General features: G+C 39.4%; 2 protein-coding genes across 11 annotated transcripts in view; both read right to left on the bottom strand.

Moving 5' to 3' along the window:
• Positions 1 to 4,233: 4,233 nt before the first annotated feature.
• On the bottom strand, positions 4,234 to 13,447 carry TFAM (transcription factor A, mitochondrial). Of its 3 annotated transcripts, XM_014893205.2 has the most exons (6): positions 12,964 to 13,447; positions 10,413 to 10,483; positions 8,475 to 8,624; positions 7,021 to 7,116; positions 6,136 to 6,192; positions 4,234 to 5,145 (listed from the first exon to the last, which is right to left on the bottom strand). In XM_014893205.2, the coding sequence occupies exons 1-6, from the start codon at positions 13,241 to 13,243 to the stop codon at positions 4,933 to 4,935; spliced, it is 867 nt and encodes a 288-aa protein (XP_014748691.1). In that variant the 5' UTR covers positions 13,244 to 13,447; the 3' UTR covers positions 4,234 to 4,932. The 3 variants fall into 3 exon arrangements, with proteins under 3 accessions (XP_014748691.1, XP_088024887.1, XP_088024888.1); XM_088168761.1 differs by lacking the exon at positions 6,136 to 6,192 and having other exon boundaries at positions 12,964 to 13,298; XM_088168762.1 differs by lacking the exon at positions 7,021 to 7,116 and having other exon boundaries at positions 12,964 to 13,298.
• Positions 13,448 to 15,581: 2,134 nt separating this feature from the next.
• The window catches only part of UBE2D1 (ubiquitin conjugating enzyme E2 D1), a 16,340-nt gene continuing 7,362 nt past the window's right edge, over positions 15,582 to 24,559 (bottom strand). For 4 of the 8 annotated variants that reach the window (XM_088168765.1, XM_088168764.1, XM_088168763.1 and 1 more), the window contains 7 exons: positions 23,946 to 24,009; positions 23,829 to 23,860; positions 21,912 to 22,007; positions 20,750 to 20,827; positions 20,414 to 20,519; positions 18,111 to 18,204; positions 15,582 to 16,453 (listed from right to left, as the gene is read on the bottom strand). In XM_088168765.1, coding sequence (XP_088024891.1) covers positions 16,408 to 16,453; positions 18,111 to 18,204; positions 20,414 to 20,519; positions 20,750 to 20,827; positions 21,912 to 22,007; positions 23,829 to 23,860; positions 23,946 to 24,009 — 516 coding nt within the window. In that variant the 3' untranslated portion in view covers positions 15,582 to 16,407. The remainder of the gene's footprint in view (positions 16,454 to 18,110; positions 18,205 to 20,413; positions 20,520 to 20,749; positions 20,828 to 21,911; positions 22,008 to 23,828; positions 23,861 to 23,945; positions 24,010 to 24,559) is intronic. The other 4 variants (XM_014893208.2, XM_014893211.2, XM_088168768.1 and 1 more) reach the window with 2 other exon arrangements.

Below are 24,559 nucleotides of genomic sequence, written 5' to 3'. Positions count from 1 at the left end.
GGGGTCATAATTTCAGAAGAGAAAATGAGGGGGGCCAGAAGCAGAAGGTTTGCCACACTCTTGGGCAACTCTCAGACACTGCCTTTCCAGGGAGAGAGAACCTGCTGGCACCACCACCACTGCTGCTGCAGCAGAGAGAAGGACCATCTGGAATCCCACCATGGTTACAATCCAGTCCAGGAGCTGCTGTTCAGCAACTGTTGGCTGCCACTGCCAACCCAGAGAGCCTGCCAGACCCTGCAGAAAAATCCTTGGCCCTCCTCCCGCTCCTGGGTTTAGCTCAGTTTCAGGAGAGGGTCCTTGGATTTCTGCATGGACACAGTAAAAGAAAAAAGAGGCTCTTCTTCTAGGGATATATTCCAAGACTTATTCTGGAGGTTATCCAGGGGAAAAAGAGAGCAAATACAGGAAACACGCGAGTATTCAAACCTCGGGCAGGGGGAGGGGTTGGCTTCTGGCCAACCAGGAGAAGTCGGAGGGAAAAGGGGAGGAGAAGGGTCTATACCATGAGATAAACCTTAAAGGGGGGTTTTAGGGAAAAAACATTGAGTTACAACAAGCACCACCACCACCCTCACTGCTACAGCAGAGAGAAAAGCCTGCCAGGAACCCACCACAGCTGCAATCCAGCTCAGGAGTCACCACTTTGCAAGCCATCTTACAGTTGTTTCACAGTTGCAGCTACCTGGACTGCATCACCCAGCACAGTGGAGGTATGGTTCCTTATTTCCACTGGCTTTTTTTAGTTTCTCTTTTTTCCTGGGCTAGAGGGAGGGAAACGGTCACTGTAAGAGTCCTCCACCATCTTTCCTTTGTTGCTGGGGGGCCACGTGATGGCCAGTAGTAGGATAACCCCTGGGAATAGCCCTGCTGTGTAACCTGGGCAACACAGAGCTCCTTTTGCTGCTGTCTTTGGGGTGCGTTTTTGTGTACAAACCATTGTCTCTTTTGTATAATCTTCTATTAATATCATTGTGTTTACTGCAATTTCTTCAGTAAATTTTGATTCAAATTTATATCTCAGTATTTTCTCCTCCAGCGTTGAAAGGGGGTGGCTCAAGTAGCCTTAATTTCCCTGCTGAGTTTTAAAACAAGCACATCCATGACTCATATATTGAGGATTATATTCCCTAAATTACAGAACTACCTGAGCAGTACTGGATATGTGGAGGAGGAACATTTAAAGAATTACCCTCAATGAGGAATGACAAGTGTACTCCAGGTGCATTAATACTACCTGAACAGGTTAGAACTATCTATCTTCAGCATTCCAGCCCTCTGGTAGAATTTGGCACTAAATTCACCTGCATGTGAGTGCTTTCATCCCATGATTAGGGCTTGCTGGACTAGCAAGAAAGATTAGGGATGTCACTAAAATTAGAAAAAGTCATTAATGAATAAAGAGAGTATTGTAGCCTACAGGAAGAAAGTCAAGTAGTAGCACAAATGGTGAAACAGAGTTGATGTGCCTTAGGCTGCCTGTCAGCAGCAAAGGACAACACATGACCTGTACTGAAGAATATCTACTGTCTTTATGTCAATCCAGACTACAAAATCTAAACCGATAGGATAACACACATTCAAAAGTATTGCATTGTCCATTGCAAGACAGGATTTTGCCCTCAATCTGTGTAGCCAACCTCTTGACTCTCAGGAACAGGACTGACAGGGGTAATTTTTTGCAGCAGCTGAGAGGGGCATGGCCAGAACCCAGAGGTTATTTGAGACCACCTGTTGTCATTGTTGAGGGCAGGGGGAATGGAGTCTCTTCTGAGGAGAAAGGGTTCCTTTCTGTTTGAGTAAGCATGGTGCTCCTGCCAAGCCGGAGGGAACAGTTTAGGTGGCAACAGTTCTAAGCAGGAGGGAGTGCTAGCAGTGGTGTAGCTGCAATCTGGTCAGACTCTCTGGTCTGACTCTCTGGTCACATTTTGCATGTGAACCACTCTCTCTTTTGTACACTTCTGCTATTAATATTGTTGCTATTACTGTTCCTTATCTCATTGCTGTTTCCAGTAAATCGTTCTTACTTCAACCTAAGATCCTTGCCTTTTGTGCCTCCAATTGTCCTCTCCAGTCACCACAGGGAGGGGGAGGAGTGAGCAGCGTGCGGCTTTTTGTGGGTACGCTGAAGTATAATGTATGACTCCTAAACCATGTCAACTGTGAACTTAAGGAATTTTAGAATGATGTATTTGCTGCCTTATTGTGCTTTGTGTGTTACAACACAACACACAGTATTGTATAACATTATACATGCATCATCTAGGAAAAATATTGAAAAGCATAGCTCAGGAAGGCATGTATCAGCAAGAGTTCACTAGGGACAGACTTCTAAGCATCCCTTAGGAGCCAGAACACCGAATGAAACCTACAATTGCAACATCTTTACTTTTTCCCATTCCTCAAAGAAAACAATGCAATTACAGTTCTAGTGGGAAGGGATGTCAGAGAAGACTACAGCATAATTTTCGCAGTAAGTCAACAGGCTGAACCTTCTCCTCCATAGGGATGATTGTCCTGTTCTCCTCTGCACTGGCATGGCCTCACCTCGAGTCCTGGGGGCAGTTTTGGACACCACAAGACAAAAAGAGACATTAATCTATCAGACAGCATCGAAAGGAGGGCCACAAGGATGGTGAAGGATAGGCAAGGGAAGCCTTATGAGGAGAGGCTGAGTGTTTTGCCAATTTACAGGAGTGATTTAAAGGACACAGACACCAATGGAAAGAACGGTCTTATTTTACTATGAATATTAAGGCAACTTAAAAGTAAAATTATACACTGAATAAAATAGCACACCCAGCTTTAGTAACAAGGAAAAATTAGCAAGGTATTGTACTTAATCATTACTATACAAGAGAAAGGAAAGAAGAGTGATTAAGAAAGATAAATTACCAATTGCCCAAATACTCCACCATCCTTCAGAGATCATGTTCTCTGGGGATCCCTATTTCGCAGCGAGGACCTGGAGAACTCTTCCCAGCAACTGGGAAATCCTGTGCAGTGTGCCCACCCGTAGGTGAGGTCTCCAAATTCACCCTGAAAGTGATGAATTTATAGGCCCAAATCAGTAAGCCAAAGTGACCTGATTATATTTTTAGTGCAGAAGCACCTGGGTCTGATGGCATACTTCTCATCCAGCAGGGTTCAGGGCTTGGCCAGAGCCTAGTGGGAGGGTTTCCTGTAAAATATCCTACAAGCCTATTTATGTCAGTTGTGAAAATGTCTTAAAATGATAAAATTTCTTGCAGATAACTATACAAGGTTATGTGAATGTCTCTAAAGCAGCCAGTTTGGTGTTAAACCCCAGCACACTTGGTCATCTATTTTTAGCTAAATAATACTGACAGTGTCAGTTACATAATGGCCAGGTTTCATCTTGTAAGTCAACTCAACTCTGGTTGAGGCCTGATGCTCAGGCCTCAGCACATCTGAGTCATTCAGTTCATTCAGCCTGGAAAACTGGAGATTTAAGGGGAGACTTCATTGAGGTCTTCAACATCCTCTTGAGGGGCATTGGAGGGGCAGGTACTGATATCTTCACTCTTTCAACCAGTAACAAGGCCCAAGGGACTGGCTATAGCTGTGTCAGGGAGGATTAAGTTAGGTATCAGCAAAAGATTCTTATCCCAAAGGGTGGTTAGGCACTGAACATGCTTCCCAGGGCAGTGGTCACAGTACCAAGACTATCGGTATTCAAGAAGTGTTTGGACAACACTCTCAGGCACAGGGGGAATTCCTGGGGTGTCCTGTACAGGGCCAGGAGTTTGACTTCATGGTCTTGATGGGTCCTTCAGCTCAAGATATTCTGTGATTCTATGTGCACTAAACGATTATCTCGAGGTGGTTTGCACTGGCAGTCAGAGCTTGTCTATAACTGCTTCCAATTTATTTCTGCAGCAACCCCAGGACACTGAGAGCCAGATCTAACACAAAGGGTTTGAGGAAAATGCCCTTTTTCAGAGTCTAAGCCCAGGTTGGATGAGGCACTGAGCAACCTGATTTAGTGAGTGGCATCCCTTCCCACGGGAGGGATGTGGGAATCGTGATCTTGAAGGACCCTTCCAACCCAAGCCTGTCTAGAATTCCATGATTATTTTGTGGGTCACCCGGAACAGATGAGATCCACCAAACACTGGAAAACACTGGTCTGCATTCTAAAAATAGATACCTCAGAACAGCTATGAGACTTAACTAAGACGAAGAAACCCCAGAAAAGAAACCAACCACCTCTTCAAAATACCTGTATTTATTACATCAAAACTCAAAGTCCAAACAGTTCACATTTTTTCTTTTCCTTCTAGGTCGTCCCAAATGTGACAACAGCAAGACAAAAATGTTTGTATGTATCCAAACAAAACCATGAAATAAAAGTCCAGTAAAGTTACATTCATAAAAAACTCATGTGGTCTTTAAACGCAACCTAAGTGGCATATACAGTTTAACAGGTACAAAAAGACAGATGCATAAAATAAAAGGTACTATTTTATGCTTCTTGTGCTTGTTGTTGAAATGTAGAACATCTCACTCGCAATAACATGGAGGGAATGAAACACAGCAGTGTTAACTCAAATTTCAGCTCTTATTTACAGAATTTAGATGGCAACATTGCAGAATATTCTTTCTTCCATAAAGAAAGAATACTTTTTATTTTTTCATTAAAAATACCTTATAAAAGCTGGATATTATCTATCATTACTGGAGAGCTCTGCTGATGTCAGTGGGTATCAGTATTCACAGCTTGATTAATCAATTGCTGTTCTACAGTTCAAGCTATACCTGCAATGATTATTTCAGTCAGTTCTGAGAGAGAGTAACTCCTCTCTTACCTCATCACCTTTCCAGAGGGCCCTTCATGGGTTTTCCAAATTTCACTGCTAATGCTGACTGCAGCATTAACACAGCAGAAATAAGACAACCAAAGAGGATTTTTTATTCTTCGGATTTTTTTAATTTTGCCTTGTTTCTAGCTGAGGAAGCTTTGGCTGTTTCAGCTTGTTTTGTAGCTTCAGCAGGTTTCTTTTTTAGTCTTTGCTTTTTAGAACGCACCAGGTCTTCACGTCCCAGTTCAATCATTTTAGCTTCCCACGATTTCATTTCATTCTCATACCTAACCTTATCATCTTCAGCAAGCTGCAAGTATGGCTGAAAGAAAATAAGGCATCATGATGTTACAGAAGGGGCTTTTTCTGGGAAACTGCCATGACAGAAAGGTGACTTAGAACAACACCTGTGTAGTGAGCAGCCCACGCATTTGCTTTTGCCCCAGTTAATTGAAAAAAAAAAAAAACAAACCAAAAAAACTTGTAGAGAAATACAAAGCTTTAGCACTAAATTGCAGTTATGTCAACAGTTGGCCATTCCCAAAGAGAAAATTTATTCAGTAGTGCTACTAACAGTTAAGGCTTTTTATTTGAGCAGTGGTCTGACAGTTAGATTACATGAGGCACAAGAATAGATATTGCTGTAGAATTATTTCAAGTTATTTTTCTACAGTAAGAGCATGAACTTAGGGTGTGTCCTAAGCACACAGTAAAAACCACCTGGAAGAAAGACATTCAGGAGGAAGGACAGTAGGGTACAAAATATCTGAAAATGTCAAGGTTTAATTTAGATTTTAGTACAGCACCCCTCCACTTTTGATTAGCTCATCTACAAGTTTGTAGTTCAATACAGTGAGAAAGCTGGCAGAAAATGATCCCCCAGACAAGCAAAGTTAATAAATTACCCTGTGCACATCACTTGTAGATTTCTGTTACTTTCCCTTGTAAGAATCTTTTCATGAGCAGCAAATTCTTATGCTGCTGTTTAAAGATATTATAGATTATTAGAAAAAAATCAAATTGTTGCATATTATTCCACCTTCTTCTCTAGGTGTTGCTTAGCATCTGCTTTAAGGCACACTAAACTTCCATCCTATCCCAGTGACTCACATTTCAACAACACTATGAATTAAATGGTCACTACCAGAATAAAGGCAATGACAATCTTTTTCAAGATGCATGAGGATCTTGTAGTATTTTCTTCAGTATTAATTTGAGCAACCCAGTTCAAGATTTCGTACAAATGTATCAATTTTGACTCAAGTTTTTAATTCTGATTATATCAGAGCCTCATCCAAATTCTCTGACATACCTGCTTTTGGGAAGTAGACAGTTTTTGCCATGTATCAAATAGTTTCTTCAGTTTTGCCTGGGGGATACAGAACATGCAACACATGAGAGTTATTCTAGGAGTAGACTGACTTCAGGGAGGTACAGATGAATACTGCATGAGTGAACATCAAGCATAAACCAATACAAAAAACCACAAAGTCACAAAAGCTTGCTTCCCCTTATTTGCCCTTTTAATGTAATGAAATAATCAACTATATAGGTCAAAACAAGCTTCTGGGAATCATCTGAGCCATATTTACAGCGTGGGCCTTAGCTAACTGGAGAAACCTGCTTTGTACATGGAAAACTGAGGAACAAACTATATCCACTATACCGACTTACTGACTAAATGTGTAGGGTAAGGAACACGAGGCACAGGGTGGGTCTCCAGCACTACAAGTGCTATAATCCACCAGCGTAACCTGCATCACCCCAAAGCACAGTTTAGTGCAGAACTTGTGAGTTTGCTACGGAACTCTTGTATTTCCGTAACACCAACTGAACTACAGGAGTTAAAATAAACTGCTACTGCCAGAATAGGAGCACACCACCACAACTCTTTGAAAAACTGTATTTCTACATCAAAACAAAGGGAAGAATAATACTCTCCTTACAAAAGGAACTGATAAAAGTCAGTAACATTGAAGTGTAAAAAATATCACAAACGTTTTAAGTCTGTATACCCACACAGCACTTTATACAGGCTAGCAGTATAGTCAGATTGCCACAGCTTAAAAAAAAATAACCTAAGTGCGGCATCCAGATCGTGAACTACTGAACAGTATCTTTGAAAATGACAGAATCTATACTAGGTTTTTCTGACTATAATGGATATATTTTAGAAAATTAATCTTTTCTGGCTTACCACAGGTGAAGTTCCCTCACTTTCTTGAAAATTTTCTGACAGGAAAATGTTAAAGCCGCTACGAGCTCTTTTAGGTTTTCCAAGTAGATTCAATTCCTTTAAAAACGACAAGATTATTTCATCTACCAAGCATGCATTTGTTCCAAAACTAAACTCGTCATTTATCTTTCTATTTTATGCAAAAATCTAACACAGATTCTTTCTTTGGTGTTTTATTCTGTAAACTGGACTGTATGTCAAGATGTTCTTAGTGCTTTTCAAGACTAATGTTAAACTACAAAAAGCTAACAACTTGAGTTTTCACAAGTTGTTGAAAAAGCGTTTAAAACTGATTCTTACTCCAGCTAAGTCTTCCAGAAACCAAAGAGTGCTACTAAATTCAACTCTGTAAGAAAGTCACGATGACAGGTTTTCTATTATTCTTCAGTAAGGCTTCAGTTTCTGCTGTGAAATACTGCCTGCATGCAGAGAAGAGGGCAGACACGTATCTGTGGGAGGTGAGAAGGTGGAAGAGAACTGTGTTTCTGCTATCAGAACACTTTGTCTACAGGAATGATGGCTAGAGAATGAAAGTATAGCGAGTTATAGATGCAATTATACTTTCTGTTTTCTCCGCTCCTGACATTCCCAGTGGAGCCTAGGTGCTGTACATTAACATCTGCTTAGGTATGAAATATGCCAATTGAATTCCTTGTGGTGCCATACTCTAAAAATGATCATCAGAATCATTAAGATTAGAAACTTCCTCTAAGTAGAAGTCTTTTAAACACAATTAGTTTTGCTTTTGCCAATTACAGCAATGTCACAGTTTAATTCACAGAAATAAATAAGCAATATGTAAACCTTTTGATTTTTCCAAGCCATAATATTGTACCATTACAGATGGTTCTGTCTCTAAGGATTTATACATAAACCAGCCAAAATAGAGTAGGGAAGATGGTCCTTATGTATATGCTAGTAAAGGGCACAAACAGATGTCACAGCAGCAGCTATACAGTGGCAGAGCTCAAAAAAGGAAGGAAAAAAGGCTACTTCAAACAGTTGCTATCTTGTAGGGCCTAATGAGGTAATAGATACAAGGTCTTTGTGAAAAGCCATTTCTGAATGTCTTCCCATCCAAAGAAAGCGTTGCTGGTACAAATATCTTCTAGTGCCTATCCTTTCCTTGGTAGCTCTAGAAATAGGGAGGAAAAAAAGCATAGAGAAGCTACCTCTAAGCACGAAGATCCATGCTAGTTCTGTTCTTCAAGCACAGGAAAGCCACTAAAATAGTTGCCAACACCAGTAATTACTTTAGTCCATGGCATTTTGAGGGGTTTGTGTCTGTTGTGTGATTTCTTCTATTCTGAGTTGCTTTTGTATTTCTAAAACATGTTTCAACTCTGCTTTGTATACTAGACAAAAAGACTTCAGGTTCCTTGAGTGAAAAGAAACCGGACCTTCAAAATACTTACTCTTTTTGCCCTGATTGATCTTCTCTTTGCCAGCTGTTTTCTCCTTTCCTCTTTCAAAGCTGCAGCCTGGGCTGGAGTCAGTTGGGCTTTATAAGCAGCCATCTGCTCTCCATATCTTTTCCAGTCTGTCTTTCTTGCTTCCTCATAAACCTACAGCACAAACCACCAACCTTAAACTTAAGCCAGATGCTTACAGTCAGAAGCACTTGACCATTAGACAAGGCAACTCTTCTTACCTATGAGCAGAAAAATGACAGACTGAAAAACTTACACCAGAACATCAGATTTTCATCTGTTTGATTCCCTGTTCTACATTTCAGAGACACGAAGGGAAAGGTACAGAGAGTGAGAAGTCCAGAAGGGATGTAAGAGCACCTCAATTCTACTCAACAAAGATATCTCCTTTAGAAAACGGAATTTAGTTCCTAACTGCCTCTAATTGCTAACTGCAGTCAAGGAGGAACAACCATTACTTTGCTATAAATGGCTTTTAAATTCAGCAATGATCAGCAAGTCCTAGATTTGCTTTACATTATCACTTGAAACTGTTACTCAGAGAAACTTCACTATTTATGACTTAATTTGATGACTCTTAAAGAAATTTATATGAAGAAAAAGAAGTTGGTCCTTTCATCAAAATTAACTGAGGTTTCACCTAGCTTATACACGAGAGAGGAACAACTTTACAAAATTTGTATTATACGTGTAATGCAATACTGCCATTCAAAAAGGAGAAAGAATCGGTTTGCAGCCCCACAGTTGCATGGAGTGAGAGCTGTGTCATTTCTCTGGCAACAGATTAAAACTATTAAAGCCAAGGTCATGTAAAAGTACAAGTGCAAGTATAAGTAGAAAGTATCTTCCTGTATTGGGTTTGCATGGCCATATTTTGGTGGCGAAGGGGGTACAGGGATGGTTCCTATGAGAAGCCTGAGGGAGCCTAGGCCAGCCAGCTCCAAGAAGCACCTGCTACTGGCCATCACCGATGGCGGTGGCACCTCAGGGATAACAGAGTTAAGGCAGTGAAAAAGAAAACTGCACAACTTCAGCCAGAGAAAGGAGGGAGACCATGTCAGAAAAAGATATTTACTGATCCTAAGGTCAGAGAAGGAGAGGCAGGAGATGCTCCAAGCATGAGAGCTGAGGTTCCCCTTCAGCCTGGGGTGCAGCCCATGGTGCAGACTACACTGGAGCAGGGAGATGGATAAAAGGGGCTATGACCCTGTGGTGGACCCACAATAGACCAGCCTGTTCCTGAAGGACAGCAGCCCATGGAAAGGGACACATGCGGGAGCAGTTCCTGAAGAACTGCAGCCCATGGGAAAAACTCACATTGTGAGCAGTTCATGGAGGATTGTCCACTGGCGGAGGGACCTCAAATTCTCCCACTGAACAGGAAGGAGCAGCTGAGGTCAGTCCAACACATGATGGACTGACCTCAACCCCCATTCCCTGTGCTCCTGCATTGCTGTCAGGAGGAAGTAGAGAAACTGGGAGTGATGTTGAGCTGGGAAAGAAGGGAGAATAGGGGGAAATGCATCTTAGGATATCCTACTCTGATTTCATTGGCAATAAATTCATTTCCCCAAGTGAAGTTTATTCTGCCCTGACAGTAACTGGTGAGGGACCTCTCCCAGCTTTATTCCAACCCACAAATGTTTTGCTGTATTTACTCTCCCCTGCCCAGCTGAGGAGAGCAGCTGAGAGTGGCTTTGGTGGGCACCTGGCATTCAGCCAGCGTCACCCCAACACTCTTCTCTTGAGTTATTCAAAGCTCCCAATTCTCCCAACTGTTTTGACATGTTTTTTCAAGCCCTTTAAAAACCAACCAACAAAAAAATCCACTAGACTAAATAAAGAAAACCACAAAACACCAAACCAAATAAAACCCCACCACCTGTAGAGCTGAAAGTACTCACGGAAAGGATACAACCTTACCTGCTTCTGTGATGCTGGTAACTCCTTCCACGCACCTGCTAATATTTTAATCAGTTCCAGGTTGCTCGCTTCTGTACATCAAAATGAGAAAGCCCAGAAATAAAGATCAATACTGTGTCTTTAGTAAGCTTCTTCAATTTTTCCCAAGGATAGTTGTCACAGGTATCATCTTCCTGTACAAATGCATTTTGTCCTTTCATAAAACTAACTCGCTGTAGCAGTTAAAGGGCAATACAATATTTAGAGGATGGGAAAGAGTCACTGCTCACCTGGAACACAACATGTAGTTATAAACTGAAGCACCATTTCAAGGCAGCTATTATTACTCCACAACAATTTCATGTTTTTTGATTTTTGAGCTGGATCTTTCCTATACAATGCAAGATAGTCTGATTTGGAGGGGGGAGCAGGGAAGACACCAGAAGTAAAATTTCCAATTCTAAGTTTTTTAGCAAAAAGAGTCTGCTGAATTCTTCACTCAAGTATAACCACTTCATATACTTTGATTTTATTATCCTTTACTTACAATAATATCCAAACGAAGTTAAAAAAGCAATTTCCTTCTCGAACGAACAAAATTAGTGACTTTACTTTGGTTTTCAGCTGACTGGCTCTTGCACCAGGGTGATTTGACAAGGCCTCCAGCCAGACTTGAATTTGCGAAGGGGAAAAGAATAATTAAAAACCAACCAACCAACCAACTAACCACAAAAAAGCCCGAAGCAAACTCCAAACAAACCCAAGTGTGGAACAAAGAGGATATAAGGTTTTCTTTTCTTGAAAAATCCTTTCCAGGCTTCCCCTCTACTTCACAATAAAAGAAAAAACAGATGAGCTGCTTCTTCCCCCTAGACATAAAGCTCAGCTACCTCAATAGTGGAAAAACATAACTAAACTCTTCTCAGTGACCTAACTTTCCAAATTCTGGAAAAGCAAGGCAACTGGAAACTTTTACTGCAAGTAGATCAACCTTAAAACCTTTGAAAACATGATGCTTTGACAATTGATAAAATAGAATAAATAATTGAGTTATTTTTGACCACTACCTCTCTTGGAACAAGAAAAACCCAAACTCTCAATTTGTATATAAGATCCAGTATGTTTACTTATAGATTATTCAAATTTTGGAAATGTAGAAAACACTGGTGTGGTATGTATCTACAATATACTCTGATAGTTCAGTCACCAACCTATGAGTGTGCAACTCCTGAACTGGTAAGCTAAACAGAGTATCAAATGGATTTTCCTACTTAAATCTTCCTCAGCATTTGCCCAATATGACCATAATTCTTTAAACATTTTAACCTTTGTGATAATTGATAAAAGATTCGTGTTAATCACAAAAGCATTGGGGTTTGTATAAACCAAAATACTAAGCTCTGAAGTGAAGCATGGACACTAGATAAAGGAAATTATATGATAAAATCATTCTGTTTAAAATCACCTTGTTATGTTATATTGTGTTGTATTATGTTACATTATGTTATATTATGTTATGTTTTCCAAATAAGTTGTATCGGCTACCAGCTTGCAAAAGCAGACTTCCCAATAGCCCCTCCTGCCTTTGTCTGATCAATCCTGCTTATCTCAAGGACCAGACTCCCAGAACTTCTCTGGTGGTTATCTACAAGGACCAGATGGCTATCTGTGACTGATTATCGCCCGGAGGCTTTGTGAATTTGTGTAAGGATGTTTATTCAACCACCACTGCTTATGACAACAAAAACCCCAAAATTATTGATTATAACAAGAAACCACAGTATAAGAAGAGGCTGCAAACCAAGGTTCGGTGGGGAGTGGAGTGGGCGGTGAGTCCTCATGTTCCCCAGCGTGCTGCTTGCTCTTTCTATATCAAATAAAACAATCTAAATTTTGCTGAATATCGAGACTTTTGTCTCTCATTTATAACACCTTCAATAGTCTTTCAAAACGAGCATATCTTTCTAGTCTGCAGCTCTCCGGCAAGAGTCACTGCATTGCCTGTAAGTGAAGTTTCTAACAGTAAATCAAACATTCACAGAAAACCATTTTCCTCTAAATACACTTACTTTTTCTCTCATATACAATGATGCAATCCAGTACCTGAAATTTTTTAATTACTAAGCCTTAAAATAAAATCGTACACGGCTCATAATATCAGCAAAACTGACTTCAAATAATAGAGTCCAAAAATAATTGAGAATCGTAAATCATTGTTATCATGTATTACCTAGGTGAGGTATTTCATCAAGCATTTTTAAAGTTACATACGCGTTCATTTTTTTGACTTATGAAGCACGGAAGACCAAGCAGGCACGTGCAGGCAATGAGTATGGCCATGCTGGATTAACTTGGGAAATGGTACGGATACACATACGGGTTGGGTCTCTGAGATCACGTCTTTTAGATCGTTCCTGAAGTTCGGTTTTACAAAGGCACGGGTTGTTTAGGCTTCCTGGCTCACTCCACTCTGGGGGGCGCAGGCCGTGGCCCGGCTCTGGGGGGCGAAGGTATCGGAGCCCCGGCGCCCAACAGTGCCAACCGTGGGCCCACCTCCCCTCAAACCTCGTACCTGGATTCTTCTCCCTAAAAGCCGGACGGTTGTCTATCACAAAACGAAGATAGGCAGTGAGGGGCCGCTTCGGGCGCTGATCCGAACTAATCCCCCGAGACAGGCACTGTTCCGCCGCACCTCCGGCCCTACACACAACAGTACCGTCGAGGAGGGTCCCCGTTCCCCGCTCGCGCAGCCCCGCTCCCGTCCCACACCGGAGGAGGAGCCGCCGCCCGCCCGTGGCCGTGACCAGGCCCAAGCCCGCGGCCCGGCCCAGCAAGGCCGCAGCTACCGCCATCCTGATGCGCCGCGCCTGCGCGCGAAAGGCGCGTAGCACCCTGGGAGAGCGGCGAGAGGGGCGGTTCCAGGGCAACCGCGACAAGGTGACCCCTACGGCCCCGGCCCCCCGGGCACACGAGGTTCCGAACCGCTGGCGGGCGGGTTTAGTGTGTGCGCCCGCAGGCAGAAACTGTAACAGAGATCAGAAACCAACTGGGGACTAAGTAACTATCTGGTGATGAGGTATGGCCAAAAACTAACCCCGCGGCTTCGCTGTTTCCTTCGCAATGTCAAGCTTTTGGGCGCAGCTGTGTCTGAAATAGCAGACGCCACAACTCCGACCAGTTCTCGGGGAAAAAGGAAGATGTACTGTCCCCCCCCCATCGTAGTAAAGAGCACAGAATACAGTAAACTTTTCAGCCCTGGAAACAGAATTTGTATAAAAAGCATTAACGGAGGAGCTCTGAAGGTGCAGTAATGGAGGTGTTTCCACAGATTAAACACAGCCACGTCATAGCTTGACTGAAGTTTTAAATAATGTATTTATCATTTCATTATGATAATTTCAAAAGCAGAAAGGCTGAACTGCTAGGATTATCACAAAAATCAAAGACTTAACTTCACACCTCTAAACCAGCATGATCATAAAACAATTTCCTTTTTTAATATTTACATATGATTAACACGTGTTACGTACGGGTGTTCGCTGTTGGTTTTCAATCCTCCTGCTGGTTTCACACTGTGGTGGAAAGTCATTCCATGCATGGCACAAAGCAGAAACATTAAAGTATAAAAGTTTTCAAACCATCCCTAACACAAATGGATAAACTAAAAGAAACCAAGTCAAATTTCCGATTTCACAGTTCACTGCAGATATTCCAAAAATTTAAGTACAAACAGAACACTATTTTTACCTAGGAAAAAACCAACTGTGAACACATTCCAATGGTCAGTTTTCTACAATCATTTGAGCAAGAAGTATAAATGACGTCTTTGCCTTCCTAGCTACATTGCCCTAGTTCAAGTATAATGAAGCATTCAGTAAAAAAAAAAAAAATCCTTTTATTCATCTTGCAAAATGTAGTGAACAGGGCTATTTTAAGATTATTACAAGCTGCTGTTCCAAATGTCACCATTACATCACAGATAAAACTAGCACAGAAATTACATTTTCCCATGTGACCAGTTTAAGGTCAGTAAATCAGTAAACATGAAGTTTATATTCCACTGGTAGGAATAAAAGTTCCTACTGTGCATGCTTACCCCCCATAGTCCACATTCCAGTTTGATGCATATTTGAATAAAAAACAACAACAAACAAACAAAACCCAAATCAAATATATCTGCCATCTTAAAAATGCATTTTATGATGACAAATTTCCCAACTGAAAGTAATTTTACTTTCATGTGCAAGATACAAACATTTTGTCATCTTTTTTTTTAAATTTTCAAATAAGCAAGAAGAATGAATGGCAGAAAAATCAAGAGTTTTTCTACTTTTTATGTTTTAAGAACAGATTGCCCCTCTCCAGCACTACTGGTTTTCCACATACATAGTCTGAAACAACTGAAGTGCATATTAATGGAAAAGTTACTTTCAAGTGTGAGGAGAAAAATTACTTTCAAGTGTGAGTTGACTGTAACATTTTGATATTGCAAATACACCACCGTAACAGACTCCTGTGATTATCTCCTCCATAGATGAATATTGGTGTAGCATGGCATTAACAATTTTGAAATCCTATATCCAACAATGGGCATAGTGTGGACACCCAAAGAGGCATTCCCTAGTTAGGGAGACAGAAGAGGCTTCTCTCATAGCAAATGCCAATGTATCCCTGGTTTGTTCCCTAGGTCAGTCCTGTGCCTGGTCCTTATCCCTCAGTCTTTTGGTCACTCCCACCCTGTTTCCCTGTTGGCTCCCATGCCCTAACCCCACCTTTTTGCCACCCTCATGTCCCATGGTAATTGGTCTCTGATCCTCCCCCCGCCCCAAACACCCATGTACTTGAACCTGGACCCTCACCACGAGGTTTCCCTTTGCCTCTGACCCCGGACTATCCACGTGTGTGGCTGAAATAAACATCTCTGTTGAACCCATACAAAGGCCCTTCCTGCCTCTTTACCATTGACCATGTTAGCAGCCATCCAGGCTACAACAGCATAGTACGTTAAATCCACTAGGCTAGAGCAAGTGCACAAATTGACTGCAATCCAGTTCTAAGTAGTACATGATGCATGGCTTTGTTGGACATTCTGTCTACCACAACATACACGTGCTACTGGCAATTCTCTGTTAGAATGTTAGAACAAGTACTTTAAAGATATGCATGAGTTAAGATACAAAAATAGACAAAGAAAGTAGAAAATGTATTTTATTTATATGGAAAAGGCTACATCTGGATTTGTAAAAGGTCTGTGAGAGCATTATGTTGCCCACACGTCAAAAATCAATTGTGAATAGCAACAAAAGTTATGTATCTTTCTACATACCAGTGCAATCAGTTCACATTGCGATAAAATTAAGTCAGGTATGCAACAGAATCAAAACCAAGTGTTTCTCCATAGCCAGCATACAAAGATTTACAGTGCAAGGACCATTTTATGTTTTAAGAAGTCTGTAGTCTTCAGAATATTCTAATGCATGAGATAGTCCAATGATTTTCACTATTAGCAGTTGTATCTTGTCAATACTGTGCACAAGCAAGTCTAAAATGAAATGACTTACATGGTAAATAAAATAGTCTATACAGTAAAAAATACAAATTATATAATAGAACTAACAAAAAGAAACTTGAACATACTTATGAAACAGACAATATACTTCAATGACACACATACAGTATTCATCACGTGAAAACAGCTACTTTTTCCATCAAAAACAATTTCATTGATTTACAACTGAATTACAGATCTCGTAGTCTGAAGATGCAGGTGTCCAACTCTCAGAAACTATAATAAATGTCTTCTGCAAAGCATACAAAGAAGATAAATATTCTTATCAAAGTCATAAGCTTATTTTTGGAAGTTTGTTCTCTCTTGTTCCAGAAACACACTTACATGGGTGAAAAAAAATTCAAGGGGTGTCACAATGAAGCCATAAACTGTTCTCCATTTCCTTCTAATTTTGAAAAAACCTAGAATTTACAGTACTCTGTGGTATATGAAAATGTCTTCAAAAATTTACATTGCATATTTCTGAGTCCATTCTCTCGCATGTCTGTTGTATCTGTACGTGCAGAAAGAAGGCATTACAGTGAAGAGCTGTTAGTGATACATTGCAATGGCCACATATTTACTTAATATAGGTGTTATTGAGCTTTTCACCTCTGAGCAGAGTCAAAGAACACTAAAACAGTCTAAAAGCCAAGAATTATATACCTACTACACATTCAGTTTCTAAGATCACATATCAGAGCTATTCAGACTCAAACCAAACTTCACAGATTTGCATTAAATTGCATAGCATCGTTCATTTGTGTTTCACAACTGGTTCCTTTATTTGCACCTTAACAGGAATTTGTTGTCAATTACTCCCAAAGGCATATGCTTTTAAGAGTCTAACAAAGTTTACACATTTTAGTGCCATAAAATTCAGTATAATTAACTGGGATTTTATTCTCCATTCTGCACTGTCAGCTGCATTTCAGAACTCAAAAAGAAAACTTTCTGAAAAGCATCTTTTACAAGATTTTAAGTCTTGGGTCTTTTCCTTCTGGTATGAATCTGATTATCTTATAATTCCATACTCTTAAGGGTAAATGTCTTTAGAGAGTTGATAGCTCCCGCTCTGGTCTTTACATTTGCTACATTCTACTCTTCAGACTGGATTCACTTTCTTGAGTCATCCAGAGAAAAAAGGTTGACAAATTTTTACCTCTTTTTCTTAAGATCAGTATAGCAACTTATATACTAATTGGTTTTCTTCTTAAGGATATGCTACCATACAAGTCTTTGGATCTTAACTTATAATAAAATACTCATAGATAAATGCTCAGGAGGAACCAGCCATATCTTTCATTTCCTACATCCAAGATAAAACAAAAAAAAATTAATAGGTGATCATCATAAGAAGATAAAGCTGTAGTCAAGGCTACATATTTTGTCACTTTCCCTAGTAATTATTAAATTTTGAGATTTGGAGATAGAAAACCATCCCTCATTTACTTCCTTCACAAACAGGCGGCACAACAGCTGAAATCACTAATAAGTAGGTGGGTGGAAAAAAGTTGAGCCACAAATGGGGAGAAGCTGCTGCACATCCTCAACTCGAACACTATCTACTTTGCAAAATGAGCTACAGCATTCAAGCACTTTAGAAGTTACATGATTTGCAATACCAGGCATTGACCTGTGAGAAAAATGCCATTATAATAATTCTTAGTCTAGGCAGAGAAATACTGGACCACAGATGTCCATGTAACTTCTACATCACTCCTTTGCTGTCTACTGCTCAAGATAAAAGCAATACTCAAATCTTCCTGAATCTGTGACATGTGATGAGCCACAGGCGACTGTATACACTGAAAAGTCTTCAACGCCTCAACACTAAAAAATGGGTACCAAACAACTCAGTCTGTTATTCAAAAATTCTTCTGGTACAGGTTTTACAACCAGAGGATTGAAGTAGCGACAAATAACTCATATTTGGGAAAATAATTTGTCATGCAGTAAATCTAAGATGTTACACAAACTAAGTACAAAAAAATTAGTTACCAGCAGTTGTGCATGCCTACAGTTTTTTACTTGCTATAGCTATTCTCAATATTTAAAGAGCTAATCCCATAGAAATCTAGGAAGAGAGAATTGCTAAAATTAATATTTAAGGTGCATAGCAGATAGCCATCTGCAAGTACCACACACACAATTATGTATGTTATACTCACTTTTCCTTGTCTGACTTGTAGATCTGTGCAATATCTGGTACTAAAGGATCATCTGGATTAGGATCACAAAGTAAGGAGCATATGGACAATAAAACTAAATAAAAGAGACACTAGATTAAACAAGTTAGTTTGCTTTATTTCTATAATCCTTTAATATATTCCAGTACACTGAGGGAGTGTTGTAGTAGGGTACTGGAAAAAGAACACATATTAGTATTAAGCTATCATTTAACAGTTCTGTCTAGAAATGTTTATACAGTATCATTTTCCTAGGGCCTAAGTAAACACCTGATACAAGCCTAGGGAATTTGCAACCATGAACCCGTATCTTTTGTAATGATTCTCTCTCCCACATCCTAGCTTAGGAACATTAGCCAAACTACAGACTACACAATTACACATAGATATTTGCTCAAACTAAGCTTTCCATCTGCAGTTAAGGTAACTAATATTAATATTACATTGTCATGCTGTACTCTATTTTCGCATATCCTTTTCCACTTCAGTGCTGACAGTTATTATCTCAATCATGAGAACATTTTACTTAAGTGTGACTTCCATTTTGGGAAATACTTGATCAACATTAAATACAGGTATTCACTTAGAATTTCATATTAATTTCCTGGTATTGAACCAAGGAGATATAATTTTTTTCCCTATCATTTTCAGGCCATACTTTTCAGGCAATTTCTATTTTTATGGCCAGAACTAATATGCATACAAGAGTACACAGTTAAATAATTCTAAATATGTTGTGAAAGGGAACTTCATGCTACCATAAGAATCAACTGCAGAATATCTTTCTTCCCCCTGCTTTATCTTGAGTAACAACTCAAGAGTCCATACCTATTTTCAGGAGTAGAAAGTTCAGCCACTTCAATACTGACTTATTTTGTTATAAGTGCCAGTAATATTAGAAAATCAGGTTAGAATACATGGTCACACACATGGTCAGAGGTACTATAATATGCTGTAAACTTCTGATTCAGTCAAATGAAGACGAGAAAGGAGAAACTTCCATGAGTCACTGAGCTACTTTCTAGTTTATGAAATAAATAATATGTAAGCAGATTAAAAGCACATAATATCTGAACATGAGATCAGCAGACCACTCCACTTTATAACAAAATAAGTGCTCAACAAGTAAAAAGATAGAAAAATGCTGAAGATCTAAAAATTTTATCAGTATTCAGTTGTAGATGCCAAATATAAAACTTAAGTGCTTAATAACTAGAAACAAGAGAAATTTTGGATAGCTATAAAACAACTAATTAATGTGGAAAAATTATACCAATTACACATAAGAGTAATTGAAGTCCTTAGCAATGACTTCAGAAAGCAGAATTAGACTTAGATTTTATATGGCTTGTGAGATTACTGCACAGGGCTGTAAGCATGAGTTGTTTTACCAAGGAGGTACAGCAACTGGACTTGCACAGAGCAATTTCCACTGGACAAAGACCCACAGTTTTTTCTTTGCTTGTACACCCAATGCACATAGCTTGGAGAGCTCCTAAGTACATAAGATGTGATACGGCTTGCCCTTTTGAGTAACATGAGAAATTTCTGTAATATGACTATGTCCCTTAGCATTTTGAAGGTGGGTGAGGAGAAACAACAGCAACCACATTTTAAGCAGCTTTTGAAGTGAAACAAAATGCCTGCAACAAAAGAACTGCTTAACTGTTAAGTCAATATTCCAAAATTTCTACAGCACTCAAATTTTGAGAAAGTTTAACTACTGGATGAGAATATTTTAATAAATCTTTTACTGATGACTGTGAAAGGAGCTACATTTTAAAATATTCATCTTACAAAGGAATGCAAACCAGAATAAATGATCTTATTTTAAAATAAAGTGTAATTAAGACCTTAGTCCACACAAGGATGCTCAGGCAACCCAAAGAATCATCAACAGGCAATCATGTAAGCTCACACAATGTCAGTATCAGGGTTTTACATTTACTTCCATGTTGTGATTTTGAAGCCCTGTTCATCAGTTTGTCCTCCATTCAGCACGCTCAGTCTTCTATCACATTTCAGGCTGATTGTACATTATTATCTTACCCATCTTGGTTTAGAACATTTCTTTGCTGTGCACAATTTTTTTTGTAATATGACACTCCCAATAAACTGCATAAGACCTTGGATCATAACACGAATTCCAATGGAATTTGCCTCTTCTGAAACATGCAGAATAAATGAGTTCCCACTGCAACCTTTAAGACAGTGCAATAATACACAAAATGTGCCATGGCACTGTATGCAGCTTCATAAATGCATTATCAAATCAGTGAGTTTACCTTTAGAAACAGTCAGAGCTGGTGACCATTGTGATCTCAAGATATCAAGACAAATACTCCCATTACTGTTTATGTTTGGGTGATATATTTTTGTTGTAAAAGCAATCTGTAATAAAAAAACCACAAATAACATCAGATTAGGGTTATTACATTTAGAATCCTTAACATCATCCCTTTCTTTCCAGTTGTATCAGATCTGCCAACACAATTTTTTCACAGTCTTAGCTTCATCCATGATGAACACCTTGCTCACCTTTCTGGTTTAACTTCCAAAATTAAGCCTCAAAGAATAAACTTTGACCAAAAACCTTTCATTCCTTAAAAGAAAGGACTTACCTTTGGTGGTTTGAAAGGATAGTCTGTTGGAAAGTGTACTGTGAGAAAAAATACTCCCCCTTGATATGCACTATCAGGCTGAGAAAAAAATAAAACAAATAAAACACATTAATATATTTCAGCTGCTTTGAAGCTTCCCTTCTCCTTGATAAAATCCATGTTTTCCTCAGTACATAGCCGACTATGGGACATAAAGTGGGAAAGCACAGAGGGAACTGAACCCTCCCACTGGCATGAAGAGTTACAGCAGAGCCAACTGTGGCTACTACTGCAGCAGCACAACACAGTTATCAAAAGAACCGTCCTTCTGGAGAGAAAAAGAGAGGGAGATCAATAGTTTCACTGCATGAAGGGAATACAAAAACCAGAGCAGGTCCTCCAAATCCTGTCTCCATGCAAGACCACAGCTGCTCTGATCTCCCTCCATTCTTAAACTACATAAATACTTACCCTAAGAAGTAGTTTCTCTTTGCAGATGCAAAAAGGAGGATTTTCCACCATAATTCAGTTCATCATGATGATATCAGGGAGTTTAAAAACACAAAACATCTATATGACCTGTATCAATCTGTGAACATGCATTTTGTTAGACAACATGTGCACAAGCTGCATACAGTTAATAGACAGAAATTATTTTGTTGAGGTCATCTGTTAAAGAACTTTCATTTTTTATTAACTAAAAAGGTGAGCTGGAAAGTCTTGATGCTAAGTGATTGAGAGCAGTTCTGCCATTTCTGGTTAAGAGAAAGAAGAAAACTACTCTCATTACATGGTAAGTTTACAACAACCATGTAGGAACTCAGTCGCAGCAAAGCTGAAGATCAAGTTTTTGGGTTTTCTTATGAAGGGAAAGGCAGACTGTTTTTAAGTAAATCCTTTACCTTGGAAATAAACCATTTTGTAGATGACTGTATGACTGTAAGAGGCAACGCCACAAATGGTCTACTAAGCTGATGCCTAGAGGAGCTGGAAGACAGGTTATACACAGAGTTAAGGGGAAAAAAATGCGTATTTACTGAGAGGCCTACAAAAGGCCACACCCTAGTAGTATCAGTGCCACAGTCGTGGCCCCTGCCTGGATGGCTCCAAGATGGAAGCAAAGGAGAGCTTGGTCACAAAATCTCACATTTTTATAGGTTTTGGTTCATTTGCATGAACTCACCCTCCTCTTTCCACATTGCTTATGCTTAGGGCCTGAAGTTTGAAGAAATTGTCCTTGAGTTCTTAACTGGAATAGGACTGTTTTGTCTCCATCACCCTAGAACATCAGAAAAGCACACCCAAGCAGAACAGAAAAACTTAAAACTTAAGGCATCAAGCTATGCTGCCTTACATGCTCAAAGTGCAGAGATGGCAGCAGGGTAAGGCAGGCTATATACTGTCATGCTAAGTCAGCACTAGGGGACCTCAGATTGCCACTGTACTTCCAATTAGGTTTGAAAGGACCTCTTGCTTTCATACTAAATGGATTTTTCAAAATTAAAATAAGCTGAAGATGAGGCAAGTTCTGTGTCAAAAAGAAGGCAAAGTGAAGTCACTATGTTTTATAAGCAAGGTATATAAAACAAATTGATGATATCCATAGACAGAAGAGGTTACCCTACTTCCACACGTAGAAAGTGAATTCTGAAAGTAGGTTTTAGTCCTATGCTTCCCTCGGGCCATCAGGAAACACACAGAAATTTAATCCCTGAATTCTTTTGTTATCAAGACAAAGGATTAATATCTGAAGTGTTCTGTTCCTATATCTCTTCAGATATGGCTAAAAAAGGTTGGCAAGAGATCTCATTCTTATCCTTAACTAGAGACATTTGAGGAACTTAAAGCAAAGAAAATAATATATTCCACTATAGAATATGAAAGTTGAACTGCAAGCTGGAGAAGAAAATGGAATTTAAGCCAAAATTTATGTTGTAATATTTCCTTTACTCATGTCATCAGAGTCATTCAGGACAGACACATTATTGGTGGCAATCACTACATAACCAGCACTTTTGTTAACTCTTCATCACCACTTTGCCATTCACCCTTTGGTAGTGCAAGAGGGCAAGAGTCAGAAGGCCTTGGTATGTGGAAGAACATACTAACATGCTTGTTGTTCAAGCAAAAGGGCAAAAACATTAGTGTACTACAGAAAACAGTTGCCATGGACATGTTGGACAACAGACTCCAGCACACCACCAGTAAATTAGAGACTGCTGCTTCAGAATAACTGTGCTGAAAATTACTCTTAAATTTGAGAATTTGAGATTCATTTCTACTTCTCTACGATTTAATGCTGCATCTTAATGGGTTAAGTATTATCTCAAAATTTCATCTCATACAGTGACTCTGCTCACTCTCCAAACTAGAGACTCTTCTTTTCAAATTATTAAATCCAAAAGGAAAACACTAGAAATACAACTTTTTACCAGGATATTAACAAGCACACCTTCCCTCAGTTCATGTTGTTCTTTATTATTTTTCTTGCTAAAATTCTTCTCAGTTTTCCTTCAAAACCTTCTGGTTTTAAGCTTTTTTGTTATTTCTTATGTCATTACCTTCACAAGAGTCATAATTTCTTCAACTCAAGGAAAGCTCCTTCCTTGCACAAAAACCAACAAAAGCACCCCACTGCTGCCCTGCAGTTTGCAAAAGCCATATGCTTTTGCCAGAGTCACATCACAGCTATCAAATAAGCTCCATCTGAAAGCTCCCTGCAACTCCACTCTTGTTTACAGTTACAAACTTAAATATTAGATTTCACCTGCTCTTCCTCCTTTCAGATGGATGAATCTTCCAGAATTGATCTGACCATCTACAAAAAGCAAGCTCTTTGCTTTGTAGCCCACATCACCAACTCAGACACCACAGCTGGCTAATTAAGCACCTCTAACTTCATGAAGAAGAGAGATTTTTGAGGAATTACAGAAAGCAACTAGTACAGACTACTAAGAACGACAATAAAACCCGAAAGTTTTAAGCTATACACTGCACAGCTGCATGTGGCTGTTGTGTTTACAGAAACCCAAATGAGTCCTTCTGTAACAAAAAGAGAAGCAAGGTCTTACATTTTAAGGGGCATGATTCTTATACTTACAGGTCCCATAATAGTTGCTTGCCAATGAAACACTGAAAGGCAAAAAGATACAACAATTAGATATTTTCTAAGCCTTTTTAGAACTGAAATGTACTGAATGCACTAGGAAGAGCTTACAGTCATCTCCAACAGGTCCAGCAGAACAGTGGGCTGGTGGATCTCGCTGCAGATCACTTAGTTCCTGCAAGAAATACAGAAATATTTGAAAGACATGAAAATCCATACCACTTGGCATCATCCCTTCAAAAGCAGGAACACAAAGCAATTTTATTAAACCCGTGGGCATTTATTATGGTCTTCTATAAAACAATCAACAATTGAAATTGAAACTGAGTTTTTTGCCAGAAAATCTGCAGCTAACACTGTGCTAGAAATTAATACCTGAAAGAATATAAGAGTTGCAACCGAGTTCACAGTAAGTTCAATATACTTGAAAGAGAAAAAAAATAAAAAGGTTTATTGATTAGTCTGTAAACTCACAGTTTAATTTAGTTAGGTGCTAATCCGATGTTCCCTTAGCTTTCAATTTTACAAAAGTTTCCATATTGTCCTAGTCTATGGACATCAGCTGAGCTAACTGGCTCATAAAATCTTTAGAGACTGCCTGGAGATGATGTATGAACATAATATAAAGGGTCCTAACTAAACTGGAAACGAAAGGAAAAATATTAGCTCTACACCTTATTTATTGTACCCTGATTCAATTCCCTGCATACTTTTGTTTTTCATGA

This window comes from Sturnus vulgaris, chromosome 8 (genome assembly GCF_052056855.1).
Source record: "Sturnus vulgaris isolate bStuVul1 chromosome 8, bStuVul1.hap1, whole genome shotgun sequence".
Taxonomy (NCBI): domain Eukaryota; kingdom Metazoa; phylum Chordata; class Aves; order Passeriformes; family Sturnidae; genus Sturnus; species Sturnus vulgaris.
Note: the sequence above shows the minus strand (reverse complement) of the source record. Positions and strands in the feature narration are given on the sequence as shown.